The sequence below is a fragment of the Meles meles genome, chromosome 14 (assembly GCF_922984935.1).
Source record: "Meles meles chromosome 14, mMelMel3.1 paternal haplotype, whole genome shotgun sequence".
NCBI classification, from domain to species: Eukaryota; Metazoa; Chordata; class Mammalia; order Carnivora; family Mustelidae; genus Meles; species Meles meles.
The window spans coordinates 41,187,261-41,204,009 of NC_060079.1; the positions used below are offsets into that span (position 1 = coordinate 41,187,261).

The 16,749-nt window shown below is 35.8% G+C and overlaps 1 protein-coding gene across 1 annotated transcript in view; it reads left to right on the forward strand.

The window, feature by feature from the left end:
- The window catches only part of LOC123956059 (propionyl-CoA carboxylase beta chain, mitochondrial-like), a 39,036-nt gene extending 31,094 nt beyond the window's left edge, over positions 1-7,942 (forward strand). Inside the window, 2 exon segments of the mRNA XM_046028317.1 lie at positions 6,428-6,866; positions 6,868-7,942. Of these exon segments, the coding sequence (XP_045884273.1) occupies positions 6,428-6,866; positions 6,868-7,872 (1,444 nt within the window). The 3' untranslated portion in view covers positions 7,873-7,942.
- Positions 7,943-16,749: the final 8,807 nt, after the last annotated feature.

Below are 16,749 nucleotides of genomic sequence, written 5' to 3' on the forward strand. Positions count from 1 at the left end.
CAATTCAGTAATGTTAAACAAAAATGGGAATTTTATCAATGTGAAAATCTTAAATACATAACTGGTTTTCCCTTATATAAATAATCTGTATGTTTTTATGGCCATTTGAAAAAAATTTTACCTACATGATCAGTGCTTTCTGTGCTTCCTTTTGTCTGCACAGGTACAGTTTTGTCCATGTTTGATCTACACAGAAGGATTCATCGCTTTACTTTTTGTGGTAAGCAGAAAAATGTTCTCTTAATGTTCTTCATTTCCTAATTCCTAGAAACTGTGAATTTTGAACAGAGGCAAACGTCTAAAAGAGGCAGTGTTCTGTGACAGATTAGCTTCTGCCATTTAAGAAATCAGTGTTCTTTTTGAATTCTGCCTTAAGTCTCTCTTTTCTCATTTGACAACCCATCTTCCTTTCTTTTTGGAAATAGACTTCCTTTCTTTTGGATCAGGTGATGACCTAGCAACAACACCTTTGTCAACCTCTTGCAATAGTAGAAGCAATCTGAGCACCTGAGAGTACTCAGTGATGTGATGGACACAGAATGCTATATCTTTCTTATAATGACCTTTGTGAAACTCAAAAGGTTTCCTGGGGCAGGAGGATGTTTCCTGGAAAAATTGTAGATAATAGTGAAGATGTCATTAACATTGAAAGATTGCTCTTTTTTTTTTTTTTTTAAGATTATTTATTTATTTATTTATTTGACAGAGAGAGATCACAAGTAGAGAGGCAGGCAGAGAGAGAGAGAGGGAAGCAGGCTCCCTGCCGAGCAGAGAGCCCGACGTGGGACTCGATCCCAGGACCCTGAGATCATGACCCGAGCCGAAGGCAGTGGCTTAACCCACTGAGCCACCCAGGCGCCCCTGATAGATTGCTCTTAAATGTAAAATATCTAGACACATGGTAGACAGAAAACAGACCTGGACCTTCTATCTTTATTGAAGTTGCAATCCCATTAAAAAGAATTCCAATTTTCCTTTCTAACTGTTGATTAGCAAATTTAGAAACTTGGTCTTGAACTTAGATCTTTTGATGCACTGATACTTGATTCCTACAGAATACCAGATTTCCTTTGAATGCAGACAACATTGTATAACACATAGGAAATATCATGTTTAAAAATTGCTAATGTTACTACTTGACAGTGTTCCTAGGGAAAATTGAAAGAAAAAAAAAAAAAAAGGTATTCCAGGACTTTTGTTTAGGAAACTTGAGGATATTAAGATTTGAACCAGTAGACTGGGAGAAGTAAGTTGCTTCTATTGTTACACTTCGACTATATAATGAAAATTATAGTAGCAACAAAATAGCCCTACTCGGAATTGAAAAGGCATGGCCAGAAAAGGCAGAGGTGAACTATATAATCTCAAGATCAGATACTTTCAGGATGTTAACAGAAAAACTATTTAAAAGAAAACTATAAAGTACCTGCTGCAGTATTACCTATCTTCTTAGTGTATAACTTGGAAAAATAATTAATGAAATCAGATATATTCTTGACTGTTCTCAGAAGAAATACCTTTAATAACATTAACCAGAAATATTTTCACTTGCTTGTATTTGAGGGGAAAAAGTTTTCATGGAAAAGAGTGATCAAAACAGACAAAGAGAGGAGGGAAAAAAACAAAGGTTTTTGAGGAAAAAAAATAAGGAAAAAACTATCTATTATCTGGTCAAGTGGTTATTGAAAAATTACCCATTTCTCATTCTAGACAGTAGTGATTTTAGGATTGATCCCATTTCTGGATCCAGCAGTAGTTTATGATCCTGGTTACATGAATGATATTTTATTGCTACAAAACATGATTGACTTAGATGTAAGTGAGTAACTCACCTTGAACCAATCAGAATCAAGCTGGGTGTTTTGGCTGAAAAACTTCATTGGGAAATACTAGAGATTTTCCATGTTTTTCCTTTTTTTTTTTTTCTCAATAGGAAAAACTTTCTAGTATGGTAAACACTTGATAGTAGATATTGGTGTTTTGTTAATCTGGAAATATAGCCTGAATTTACCACAATATATGGACAAATGCCTAGTAATTAAACTATTGCTGAGAAAGTAGAGTCTAGAAATGAAAAGACAGATTTAATAGTAGTTCCATTGTTTTTTCATACTGAATAGATCCTGCTTGAAAAGAGATGTATACAAACTTTCTAATTATGCTTTTTGTCACTTGATACTAATAATAGTGAAAAATACCCATGTAGATACCATAACTAGGTGTAGCAGTAATACTTGGAATAGCCAGAGTTAGGAGTAGAGAGGATTCCTGTATGCTTTGCATGGAAACCAACAGTCCCTGCTAAGGGGTAGTGAAGCATTTGCTTGAACTTGCAGTTCAGATCATTTACTTTTCTAGCCTGTAAGTTTAGGAAAACTTAGTGGGAGGGGGTCAGGAAAGTTGGTGTGTTGGAGTGTTGTGACTATATCCTGAAATCTTCAGTAAAGTCCCACAGGAAAGGAATATGTGCAATCAAAACTGGGAATAGAGAGAGAAGGAAATGTGACCTTGCTAATGGAAGCCATTTAGCTTATATCCAACATTCCATGGTGGCTGAAATTTGCAGTTTTAGAATAACTGAATTTACTGCTTACCTTTCGATAAGTGAGATACAAAGGAAAGTATAAGGAAGTGTGTCATTAACAAAGATTACCATATATGAAAATCCTGAACTGACAACTGCTGTTCAAGGCATTCTATCTGAAAACAGTGGCAGTTTTCCCTTTGGAAAGTATCATTTATATATTCCTTTTTCTTCAATATTGTGGTCTATATATCTAGAGAAATAATCCCATTAAAAACAATAGCTAGATAAAATATTACATGTTAACAGATAATGTTAACATGTTAGCAATATAACATGTAATATTACATGTTAACAAATCCAGATAAGCAGTTGAAAAAAGTAACAAAAGAAAAACAGGTTAAGAAAAAGAAAAAGAAATGAGTCAGGGGGCACCTGGGTGGCTGTCAGTTAAGTGAATGATCCTTGATTTTGGCTCAGGTCATGATATCAGAGTCCTGAGGTCCAGCCCCTTGTCGAGCTTTGAGCAGGGCAGGGAGTCTGCTTAAGATTCTCTTCTCTGTCACTCACCACCATTAGTGCATGTTGGCATTCTCTCTCTTGCTCAAAAAACAAAAAAACAAAAACAAAAACAAATGAGTCAAAAAAAAAAATTTGTTTTGAATATAGTTTGATAAAGCCGGTATGTTGCATAATAAAAGCAAAGACATTTGGAATACCCCAATTAAAAACAGATAATTTTCTTAGTTTTCACACAGCAGCCCATTAATTTTCCTTTGGTAAAGACAGAGACCAAGGTAGACATCAATAAATAGATAGCTAGGGAAATGGGTAGAATATGGAATCATAGTTCTAAAGAAGAGAAAGAAGTATAGAGCCTGGACTTTAACTTAAAAGATCAAGATTGCACATTATCTCTGATTTGAGTACTGTCCACCATGTTCAGATATTGCAAAACCTCCTACTATTTCATTTAAAACCCTTGTTGCGCCAGTAAAATGCATGAATAAGATCAGGAGTGATTTTTACTTATATGTCATTATACATAGTACTTACCAGGATATAGACGAAGAAATTCTGGATGAATATAAAACATCCTTAAACATTAATATATGTATATGCATAAATATATGATTATATGTGTTCATGCACTGTTGGACGATCAACTGAGACATATAACAGTTATTGTCAAAAGTTCTTCTGTGAACTTTGTATCTTTTTAATTTCCTTGTTCTTAACAACTATGTTTAGATTACTCATGAAAATTTCATGAGACATCAAGCAGCTAACCATCATCTTAAATTATCTTTCTTAACAGTAAATTCTGTAATAGAAATAACCTAAGCTTATTTGACTTTTAGTAAACCTACGCAGAATAAAAGTACTGTATTTAATACCAGTAACTCTTAAGAACTTGCTGTTTTAATTATAACAGCAAACTTAACCAAGATTTTATTTACTGAAGATTATTTTAGATTATGTGAACTTGAAAAGCATTTGGATTAATTTCTGTATTTCTGAGAGTTTACTTTACCTTATATAAACACTTGTTTGCTTTTAAGCCAATTAAATAGAGTTCTTTACAAACTAACTTTGGCAATGTCATCCAGGAATAGAAAAAATATCACATATTTATAATATACATAATAGACCTACATAAACATAGAAACAGATCTTATAGTTGTTGTTTTAAAATTTTAGCCATGAGACAGTTATGATAATGCAAAACTCCCTAGTTTATAAAAGAACGTTTGCACTCAATTGTGTTTCTGGCAGATGGAAGTTAAATTACCTGCTTAGGTTACCTGCTCAGACGGCAGATGGCTAAAACATTTTGCTAATGTTTGTGGAAGGGACTTTTAACATTTTTCATCGGCCCAGTTTTCCCAATAGACTTTACTTTCTTTCCCCCCTCTGATAATAACTACCTTGGTTCTTAGAAAAGATGGCATTAAATACTTACATCTCAACAGGCACACAGAAAAAAATGCAAATTTCACCAAGAAGGTCTTCTATTCTCTATGTTCAGATCTTTTCCATTATCTACAAGCCTGTTAAAATGAATAGGGGAGGTTTGGAAATTGGTAAAAAAGAGTAAGTGGGCTTTGAGCTTTGAATTATGTCTGTTCTTGTGAAAACTTCATTCATAAGACATGCACAGTTTTTAATTCCTCATAGAATTAAGTTGCAACCTGATGATATCAAGGGATTAATCTGGCATCCAACTATTTCATCTTCAGTTTGGTTCTTTATATTGGGAAAAGATCTTCCACTAAGATGGAAATCAGTGGACTCCTATGTTCTATATTTAGAGCTGTGCCTCTTCAGAATATTCTAGTAAATCCTTCCACAAAGGCTTCAGAATGTTTTTCTTTCCCTGTGAGTGTAAAGTTTCATCTTAGCTTACTGGAGAACGCCTAAAAACAAATTTGTAACAGGCTCTGAACAGTAATGAACAACCTCATAGATGAGGCATCATCAAAGAGGGTGGAAAGGATACTATCCTCCTAAATCCAGAGCCATTCCCAAAGATAAGCAAAAGAAGGAAAGTCTTAAGACAATTCCCCTGACAGTTGGCAACATTTTGTTAGGACCCTAGTCACAAATGCAGTGCGTTGTAGTGAAGCTCTCAAATTTTGGTCCAGGCATATCTAGCCACAAATAGGGTGCAACTCACATATCTGGCCATTTTGGGGGGACCCCCGGCTTGATAACTGTCAAGCCAAGTTCTTAGGACATAAAACAAGAGAAACAAAAAAGGCAATAGCTGTCCTGGGTATAGAAAGGATTGACAACCAGTGGGCATTGCATTCAAGGATAGGATTCTTGCAAATGTGTTTTTTTTTTGTTTGTTTTTTTGTTTTTTTGTTTTGTTTTGTTTTGTTTTGTTTGACTGCCCTTCTGAATTTGGGAAGAAAGGAACAAGGTACTCTCTTCACTGAGGTGCCATAGATAAGTGATCTGGGATTGCTCAAAAATTTTGAAAAAAAGTTTGCTAAAAAATTCTTACCCTTTGCTGATTTCCGCAAGGTTCTGCAAGATCTTGTTTATAGGCTCTGGAGTGAATGGGGCATCCCAGATCTTATCCTGGTCACCAGAAATTGTAGAGAAGGAAAATATTTTCCCTCTACCCTTTATAATGAGTGCTTGGCTGAACCCCCTTTTTTCTAGGATACTTTGTCATGTCTCAGCTTAAATAAAATGGTTAAAAGTTTAAAGTTCTCACTGTGGCCACTGTAATTCAAAGATTATCTTTGGTAAGGTTAACCTTCTTGTTTAGCCTTAAAATAAAATTTTACTCTCCTGAAGCCTCATGCTCTTCTCTGTCCAACTTAAAATGATGATAGTCCAACTCCAGATGTGTCTGGTTTCTAAGTCAAACCCAGCCCAACTCCAGCTGGTTTCTGGATCCAGTCCAGGAAAAGAAATGCTCAAAGAAAGTCTGAAAGCTCTTAATACCAAAACTGCAAAGCTAAGATCTGAGAGAGACTTACGCAGAGCCCCCAGGGGCAATGAGAGAGCAATGAGATCAGGGTGTTGCATAGGTACCTGTTTGTTTTTTCATCACTCCTGGGAGTTGTGGGGGTCTCATATGGTTCCCTCTCCTGAAACCAGAACTGTTAAAAGATAAACTGAGGGCAGGTAAAACGAGGTTAAGCACCACTGTGCTTTACTACTCTCCACTTTGCTTCTGGATATTTAGAGGGAGCTGGCCAGCTCCCAGCTGGCTCACCACTTAACATCTATAGACTTTTGGACTAGTTACTTAATCACTAGGAGTCAGTTTATTGTAAAAAGAAGATAGTAGTACTTATCCCTTCACAATCTTACTGGTATAGCTACGGAAGCGATGATGGGCACTTAGGGAAAAAAAAATCTGTTTATTCTCCTGCCCTGTGAAAGCGTGGGAAAGCTAACTGCCAGAGAGCGGATCAGTGTTTTGCTGGACCTGGGCAGTTTTGTTGAGAGTGACATGTTTGTGGAACACAGATGTGCAGATTTTGGAATGGCTGCTGAGAAGAGTAAGTTTCTTAGAGACAATGTGGTCACTGGACGGGGCCGAATCAATGGAAGATTGGCTTATGTCTTCAGTCAGGATTTTACAGTTTTTGGAGCTAGTCTGTCCGGGGCACATGCCCAGAAGATCTGCAAAATCATGGACCAGGCCATGACAGTGGGGGCTCCAGTGATTGGACTGAATGACTCTGGGGAAGCACGGATCCAAGAGGGAGTAGAGTCTTTGGCTGGCTATGCAGACATCTTTCTGAGGAATGTCCTGGCATCTGGAGTCATCCCTCAGATTTCTCTGATCATGGGCCCGTGTGCTGGTGGGGCTGTGTATTCATTCTCTTGCTCTGACTGATTTCACGTTCATGGTTAAGGACACCTCCTACCTGTTCATCACTGGCCTGGATGTTGTGAAGTCTGTCACCAATGAGGATGTTACTCAGGAGGAGCTTGGTGGTGCCAGGACCCATACCAGCATGTCAGGTGTTGCCCACAGAGCTTTTGAAAATGATATTGATGCCTTGTGTAATCTCCGGGAGTTCTTCAACTACCTGCCCCTCAGCAATCAGGAACTGGCTCCCATCTGCGAATGCCATGATCCCAGTGACCGTATGGTTCCTGAGCTTGACACAATTGTCCCCCTGGAATCGACCAAAGCCTACAACATGGTGGACATCATACATTCTGTTGTTGATGAGCGAGAATTTTTTGAGATCATGCCCAATTATGCCAAGAACATCGTTGTTGGTTTTGCAAGAATGAATGGGAGGACCGTTGGAATTGTTGGCAACCAACCTAAGGTGGCTTCAGGATGTTTGGATATTAATTCATCTGTGAAAGGGGCTCGTTTTGTCCGATTCTGTGATGCGTTCAATATTCCACTCATCACTTTTGTTGATGTCCCTGGCTTTTTGCCTGGCACAGCACAGGAATATGGGGGCATCATCCGGCATGGTGCGAAGCTTCTCTACGCATTTGCTAAGGCAACTGTACCCAAAGTCACAGTCATCACCAGGAAGGCATATGGTGGTTCCTATGACATCATGAGCTCCAAGCACCTTTGTGGCGACATCAGCTATGCCTGGCCTACAGCAGAGATTGCAGTCATGGGAGCAAAGGGTGCTGTGGAGATCATCTTCAAAGGGCATGAGAATGTGGAAGCTGCTCAGGCAGAGTATATTGAGAAGTTTGCCAACCCCTTTCCTGCTGCAGTGAGAGGATTTGTGGATGACATCATCCAGCCTTCCTCTACATGAGCCCGAATCTGCCGTGATCTGGATGTCTTGGCCAGCAAGAAGGTACAGCACCCTTGGAGGAAACATGCCAATATTCCACTGTAAATGAATCAAAGGATAATAAACCAAGAGCCAATTACTGCCTGGCCATTCATACCTGTCCCTGCTTTTTGCAATCATGGTACCCAGAAATCTAAATACTGGTAATTACTTGAATTTGCTTTTTATTAAATTCTAGGAATATTTCATTTATGCCTTACTGTAAAATTATTTGCTTTATTAAAAATTTGAAAAAAAAGATAAACTGAGGCATATTAAGGCATATTAAAATTCTTAAGAATTTTAAGAATTTATTTGAGTAAATAAAAATCAGTTTGAATCAGATAGCATCCAATCTAGCAGATAGAAAGGAGCTCAGAGGTGTTATACAAAATGAAAGACTTTTACAGCTAGAGAGAACAGGAACAAGGAAGTTATACTAGACAAAAAAAAAAAAAAAAAAAAGGATCGGTTTTTGTGAGATCACTTTCCTTTAGGGGTAATAAGGATCTGTCAGGCAGATTAACAACTAGTGTGATTAGGTATTACTGATTGGTTTAAGATTCCATTTCTGAGAAATCCAAAACTGTACTTAATTCTCAGTTTGGTGACCGGCTTAGCATAAGTGACTCCATTTTGTTTTGTTTTTTAACAGTATGTTCATGTAATGAGAGAGAGAGAGAGAGAGAAAGAAAGGTAAACTAAGTGAGGATAAAGCTTACAATTACATCAAAATAAGTAATTTTTCCAAAATGAGCTATATTAATTTGATATAATAGTAAACTTTCTCCTCACTTAGTTCCCAAATTGTTATTTAAATTCCAGTTAGTTAAATTCCAACATACACTATAATATTAGTTTCAGTTGTAGAATTTAGTGATTCATCACTTACATGTAACATCCAGTGCTCATCATAAGTGCACTATTAATCCACATCACCCATTGAGCCCTTCAACTTTCCACCTCCCCTCTAGCAGCCCTCAGTTTGTTCTCTGTTGTTAAGAATCTGTTTCCTGGATTGCCTCTCTTTTTCCCCCTATGTTCATCTGTTTTGTTTCTTTTCTTTTCTTTTATTTTTTATTTATTTGACAGAGAGAAATCACAACTAGGGAGAGGTAGGCAGAGAGAGAGGAGGACGCAGGCTCCCCACAGAGCAGAGAGCCCGATGTGGGGCTTGATCCCAGGACCCTGGGACCATGACCTGAGCCGAAGGCAGAGGCTTTAACCCACTGAGCCACCCAGGCACCCCTGTTTTGTTTCTTAAGTTCTACATATGAGTAAAATTGTATGGTATTTGTCTTTCTTTGACTACCTTATAATACTCTCTAGCTCCATCCATGTCATTGCAAATGGTTAATTTGTAGTTCAAATGATGGTATAATTGCAAGTAGGGATAATTCCAAAGGATGCATAGTACCATAGAAGTCATTGATACCTAGATGATAGCTAATGAGAAAACTGAAAAATGTCAAGTAAGAATACAGAACGCTGGATTAACTCTACCCTTTATGTGGTTATATAGAAGTTATACAACATTTCAGAACGGCTTCATTGAAGTAAGTGTTGGGGGTTAAGTTAGATTTCTCTGAGTTAATTACATACATTTTAGGAAGACATTATAATATGATGAAAGTGTGATGACATTCCATAAATGTTCAGATTAATTAATATATAACACATGTATCAATTATAAGATTAAGCTGAGATAGAAATATTTGATTCTCTAGTTAATCTCTTTATATGTTCCCAGTACCAGGAGCCATTACTTCTGATAAGTGTGGTTCCTGGAGTCCCAGCGTAATTTAACAGAACATAATGATCTTTTGTCCAGCCAAGTCTTACAAAACGCTGATGATGACATGACTTTCCAGTGTCAGAAAATATCCAGACTTGGAAAAATAAATTAAAAATGCTTTAAATTCTATTGTTCATTGCTTTCCCCTCATTGCTCCCATTTTTACCACTTACAGTTCCTTATAACTTCACAAGACAAAAAGCTTTCTTATTATATCTTACCCAGAGTTCTTGACTCATTCATTCAATATTTAATAATACACAAAAACATGCAGAGCTACTTGTATTTTACATACCAGCAAAATGTTTTCTTATCAGATAATGTATATTAGAACAAAAGAATGCAGTTAGCTAGCAAGGAAAGGAATGGCATTCACCCACCTTTGTGACCACTGAAAGCAATCTGATCTTTAGAACACAAATCAGGAAGAACTCAGTGGCAAATGATTTTTCTTTTGATTATAGTTCTCTTTACATACTGACTATCTCTAATATTTTTGTCATCTGTAAAGTGTTCAATAGTGCATGAGCATTAAACCGATTCTTCACTGGCTAACAAAAGTTTATAGTTTAAAATTAAAAGTTATGCAGTTTTCAAAGAATACAACAAAGAGTGCATATTTTCATCTACTTGACATTGCTGCCTATAAAAGATTTAGAAAAAGTTCTGCTGAAATATGTGTCATAAAGAGAAGCAAAACCAAACCAAGCAAACTAAGAACTGTAACAAGACTTTTAGCTTGTTACTCTCAGAAGCTGGTAAATAGAAATCATTTAGATTCAAAATGTGCTTTTCCTGTTCTCCTTTTTAATTCCTCATTTGCTGGGGAATTCTTTTCCATATCAAGGAAAGTATTATAGATCTGACAAACCCATTCTATGGCTATTAGTGATCCACACAATGTTAGAAGGTGTGGGAATCGAATATGTGTGATAGAATAAAATATGTATCATTAAACACAAAGGTAAAGGGGCAGTGTTCAGGAAACTGAGTCCTAGAGATGGTAGATGGTCTATTTTTTAATTTTATTTTTTATTATTTACCTAACTTGTCACATAATTTGTTGAAACAAATAGCAACTGGCCTTTGCTTATAAATAAAAAGTATTATCACCCTACCCACAAACTCACTGGCTTGGGTCCCCATTCACATCAAGCCCTGATTCAAAACTGCCCTTGTTATTATTTTTTTAAAAAGATTTTATTTATTTATTTGACAGACAGAGATCACAAGTAGGCAGAGAGGCAGGCAGAGACAGAGGGGGAAGCAGGCTCCCTGCTGAGCAGAGAGCCACATATGGGGCTTGATCCCAGGATTCTGATCTCATGACCTGAGCCAAAGACAGCAGCTAAAGACAGCAGCTTAACCTACTCAGCCACCCAGGCACCCAGGCACCCAGGAACCCTCAGAGGTTCACAACTATTCTACTCTTTGCTCTTTTACCTTTTCCTAATACAGGGAGTGACTTTCTCATTTGGTGTATACCGGCTCTCTTCTCTGAACTGTGTTCAACCAGTGACTGTATTCTACTACTGTGTTGTTGCAGAGATTTTTCCATTTTAGATCAGTTTTAACATTACAAAGAGTTGGGGTTTTTTATGACTAAATAAATTTCTGATTTCACATTTTATTGCAGTATTACTTTAGTATAAAAATTAGTTGCCAAAAATAATTCTATACACAAATTCCTTGAAGCATTTACCTCAACTGCTTTTTCTGAAGAATAGGGGATGAACATATTGCAGGAATGAAAATTATTAAGGCATCCATTTAGTTATTGAACAAAATATCAAGGTGCCTATAATATATCACATACTGTGCCAAGAATTGTGGCTTAAGAAAGATCGAACTGTCCTCTGTCCTTTTTATTTACTGTGAGGAGGTCAAATCAATAATAATGGTACAATACTCACAAATGTGCTCTGCAACAAGTGTAGTAGGATCACTGAAGGAAGTGGCTTTTTACCTGGATACATAAGAAATGCTTCAGGGAAGATGTAACAGATCTTGCAACACATTTTTATGATAATTGAGTTCTTTGTGAAACATGAAGAAGCAGAGGAATACATTGTTTTAGTGAATTGCTAATGTTTGCTCAGCTTTTTAATGATAATTCAGAACTATAATTTAAGTCAGGGATCATAATCTTAAAAATCTCAGGAGTCTCTAAAGAGACTGCAGGAGGAAAAATGAAAATATACAGCCTTACATTCCTTATGTGAGTGGACACACTGTAATGAACTAGATAATAAGCAGAATCCAGCCAGGAGTCTACATTTTTAAGTAAAATCTTGGCTCAGATTTTTGTTTATTTGTTAATTTGGCAAAGTTGTTTGAGCCAAATGAATCTCTCCATAGGCTAATACATTGTCACCATTTTGGAAATTTACAGAGATTTTCAAATTATGCAGTGATTCTGCCCCTTGATACTCCTTGAGACTTCTTACCGAGGGCAAGAACTGAGAAATATACATTAATGAAACTGATAAAATAATAATAAATCCTTATTCTTTTGGCATTTAAAAAATTTAAAAGACTTCAGTTTTACATAGTTACTTTGATGACCTTATCCACTGTCTTTTCTCTTTAAAGCAAGTATATTCTTAGGCAATTCTTGGATAAATTTTGTCCCATACACACTGCATTTGTATGGTTATAGAATAAAATAATCCAGCCAAGCCTAGCATAACAAGGAATTTGATGATCCTTAGTGTAAATGTGTTAAATTTTCTGGTAGTAAAATTATACCACTTTCATAAATCTTATTTGACAGTCCTTGGGCTCATAAGACAATTATTACTCTTCTGATATTTTTAATGAGGACTAGAACATGATAGTCTCTTAGAATCCCCACACTCAACAAATCAAAGATGGTCTATGGCCTTCAGTGGAGCTGAGCCTCTTAAGGTTAATCAAATGTCTTTAAATCTTTCTCCATAACAAAGAGATGATTGATTCAACTTCAGTTTGAGAAATGACTAAGAGTTCACAAATCTAGTACTCAGCACCACTATATGGTTTGGTTGTTAAATGATTTCTCTCTCTTTTCCCCCTTTTTTGTAAAGAGGAAAAAAAAAGTTTAAAAAAATACCATTTGGCTGGTAAAGAATTTTCTATTTCAAAGGTAATTTGTTCTTTCAGGACTATCAGCAATATGGCTTTTTTCATATCCACCTTTACCTTGGACTCAGCAGTCTTGTTTTATAAGCTGTTCACACAAATTCTACCTGCGAGGACAAAGTGTTTTCAGATTTCTGGTGGGCAGTAGTTTATTTTCTAAGGTATTGAGTATAATTCTGAATCCTTTTTTCAACACCATTGACAATGACTTTACTGATTTTTTTTGTTCTTTTCCATTTAAGTTTTTATATTCTTCTGATAACATTTATATTTTACAAAATAATGAAATTATTTTTTATGCCGTAGTTCATAAGTGGCCTCAATGTCTTAAAAATTTTGAGTTGCCCATGTTTTTTTTTTTTGTAAATAATGTAAAAATCACAGATATTAAATTCTGAGTCTTTCCACAGAATTTTAGAATTCATTTAGCATTCTTTTAAAAATACGCCCTCTTGTTCTGGTATACATTCAAGCATTATGTTGCCCTAGAGCTTTTTCTAAACCATCTAGAAAGCCGTAAACAAATAGTCATTATTTCTCCAATGTTTTCTTCTCTGTTGGTTATTTTCCTGTTTTTTGACAGTCCATAATGAATTATGGGCTTTGAAATTTTTAAATATTTTATTCCCTAGTATTTTTCTTCACCCCATGTTTGTGCATGTTGTTATTTTGTCAATTTAGAGTACTATTCTTGAATATTATGTCATTTCTGTTGGGTGCTATTCAGCATTTATCATTTCTTCTGTTAGCCTACAGGTAGTATTCCTTGGAGACATGTAAAATAACAAAAACCCTTGGCTTACATCATTTGACAAAAGATTTCTTATTTTTTACAAAGCACTTTTGCCCAGAGACAGATACAATGGATTTATTGAATATTTATTTGAGTCTATGGGAATTGAAAATAAAATGTAAATTCATTTTAAATTGCATTTCCAGATGCAACAAAGAGTATATCAAGTATAATGGAATTGACATTTCTACATGTGGAAATACAGTATTTAAAAGTTTTTTATAAAATTCAGCATTGAGATTATAAATACAAAGTAGATCTAAGCCGTGTAATACTAATGGTGGATTTTAAAATAGTCTAGAATCACATTTCTCATATAAAAATGACATGAATTTGAATTCATAAATACATAATGTTCACCTAAATTATGCCCTAGGCAACTGAATCTTATTTTAAAAATCCGCAGTTTAGTTTTAAATCAAGCTTTAATTGAAACTAACTTTTCTCCTCTTAGTATATATAAAAAGTTATATTCTTTCAGTTTTTTATGACTACCAAATAGTATTAGCAATTCTGCACATGTGGATAAATTAATGTTATGCTGGTTTGATAAACATTTTTATAATTAAATCATTAGTTTTTACTTCCTGACTTATCAGAATTATAAACTCAGAGTGTATGTGTTGCTCTAAAACAGGACATCTAAGTTTAGATTTCCAATAAGTTGTATAATCAAAGATTATGAGCCCTTCTATCTATATAATCAAGAGGAACTTTAAAGTCCGTTATATCCCAAATTGGGCTTTTTTCTTATACATTGACAAAGCTCAAGTCATTTCTAATTTTATTCTTGGAAAAAATATAATTATCTACTCATATATTCAAGTCCTAAACTTTTAACTAGTCAAAACACCACTGCCTTAGTCTTTCTTACTTCTTATCTATTCCCTCTAATTCAGTCAACAGTCACTAGGGTTCATGACCTGGTTTCATTAACTATTAGTATTCTGCCACTTGAAATGCACAAATCTTAATATTATAATTTTGATTAATGGATAAACCTGTTTTTTTCTAACCTGTTTGAAATTACAAGCCAGAAAATTCCATATTGTAAATTCCTTCACCCTTCAGAGGCTATGGTGCCATGTATATAAGTAGGCATATGCATGTATGTAAGTTTGTATTAATGTATATAAGTATGGATATACATCTAAACATATATAAGTAATTATATAAACATGTATATAAGTATATATATCCATGTATAAACATGTGTGTAAACATGTATATAAGTATGTATGCACATATTCATTTATCTGTCATCTTTTGCCTGCTCTAGAAATTTATATAAATGGAGTCATGTATTTTTTGTGCCTAGTTTTTTAGTTCAATTTATTTTGGTGCCCAGAATAATATCTGTAAAAGTTGCCCATGTTGTTTCATGTGGCAGTATTTTTTTTTTAATCTCTGAGTGTATACCCTTGTGCAAATATGCCAGAGTTTAGAGGTTCTTTCTCCTATAGATAGACCTTTTGATTGTTTCCAGTTTGGGCTGTTATGAATAAAGTTGAGTATTTTCATTTCTCTTGGGTAAATACCTACCTACACATGGTGTCCTTAATCAAAGTATAAGAGTGTATTTTAGTTTGTAAGGTACTAAAAAATATGTTTCAAAGCATTTTTAAATTTTACATTCTCACTAGCAAATATTTAAGAGTTCTGATTTCTCTACCTTTTCACTAACATTTGGTGCTATGTGTATTTTTAGTTTTAACCATTCTAAAGGGTGTATCATTTCCCTAATGACTAATGATATTAGCTCTTATGTCTTTGTCATTCATATATATTTTTAAGAGCATATTCAAGTCTTTGGTTCATTTTTAATTAAAAAAAAAAAATTCTTGGTCTTTTTCTTATCAACTCATAGAGTCTGATACCAGACATTTGTTAGATAGATGTTTTCCAAGTATATTCTTCCCATCTCTGGAATATCTTTTAATTCTCTTAATGGTATACTTTTGATGTACCAATCTCCAGTCTCTCTTTTAGTCTTATAAAGGCACTGCTGAATTTAATAACTTTATGGAGAAAACAATTTTCTATTTCATTTTTCTGTTTATTTGGATGTTATTTGTTTCTCCTTCCCACAATTTTAAAGCAGAAGCATAGATAACTTATATTAATCCTTTATTTAAGGATACAATTTTTGTTTAATGCTTCAGTTTCATCCCACATATTTAAAAATGTGTTTTCTTTATAATTTAGGCTAAAACGCTATTTAGTTTCCCTTTTGATTTCTTCTTTAATGCAAAGGCTTTTATATATAAATATGTATGTATGTGTGTATGTAATGTAAATAGATATACTTCTATGCCCTTTGAGTCAATAACAAAAAGACAAAAGTTTAAGAAAAAACTTAAAAAATGAAAAATGACCCAAGGCTTAGATAGGCACTTAAAAAAGATATATGGATGACAAATAAAGGAAGATACAGAGAAGTGTTTAAAAGTCACTAGGGAGAGGAGGAGTTAAGATGGTGGAGGAGTAGCAGGCTGAAATGACATCAGGTAGGAGGAGATCAGCTAGATAGTTTATCAAACCATTCCCAACACCTACAAATCCAACAGGAGATTGAAGAGAAGAGCAGCAATTCTAGAAACAGAAAATCGACCACTTTCTGAAAAGTAGGACCTCAGAGAAGTGAATCCAAAGCGATGGGAAGCTAGACCACGGGGGGAGGGGCTGGCTCCCGGCAAGCGGTGGAGCAATTAAGCACAAAATCAGAACATTTTAAAGTCTGCTCCCCTGAGGGACATCACTCCAGAGGCTAAGCCAGGGTGAAGCTCACACGGGAACAGCGTGGTCTTAGGTCCCGCAGAGTCACAGAAGGATCGGGATGTCTTGAGTGTCGCAGAGCTTGCAAGTATTAGAGCGGGGAAGCTGGCTACAGAAACGGAGCCAAGGAGTGAGCTCTCAACTCAGGGTTACCTTAAATGTGATCTGTGGCATAGTCAAACCACTGTTCTTTGAGCAGGGACACCATAAGATCTGGGGAGACCCCCCTGGAAGAGCGCAGGGATCTGCTGGGTTTGGAGACTCCAGGGGGCGCTGTGTGCCAGAGACAGAGATACTTAGTCACAGGCTGGGTGAGCTTGGAGCATGGCCAGAGGCCAGGGAGATGGGAGTGATTGAGTGCTTTCTTCCGAGGGTGCACTGAGGAGTGGGGCCCCAAGCTATCGGCTCCTCCGGGCCAGAGATTGGGAGGCCGCCATTTTCATTCCTGTCCTCCAGAACT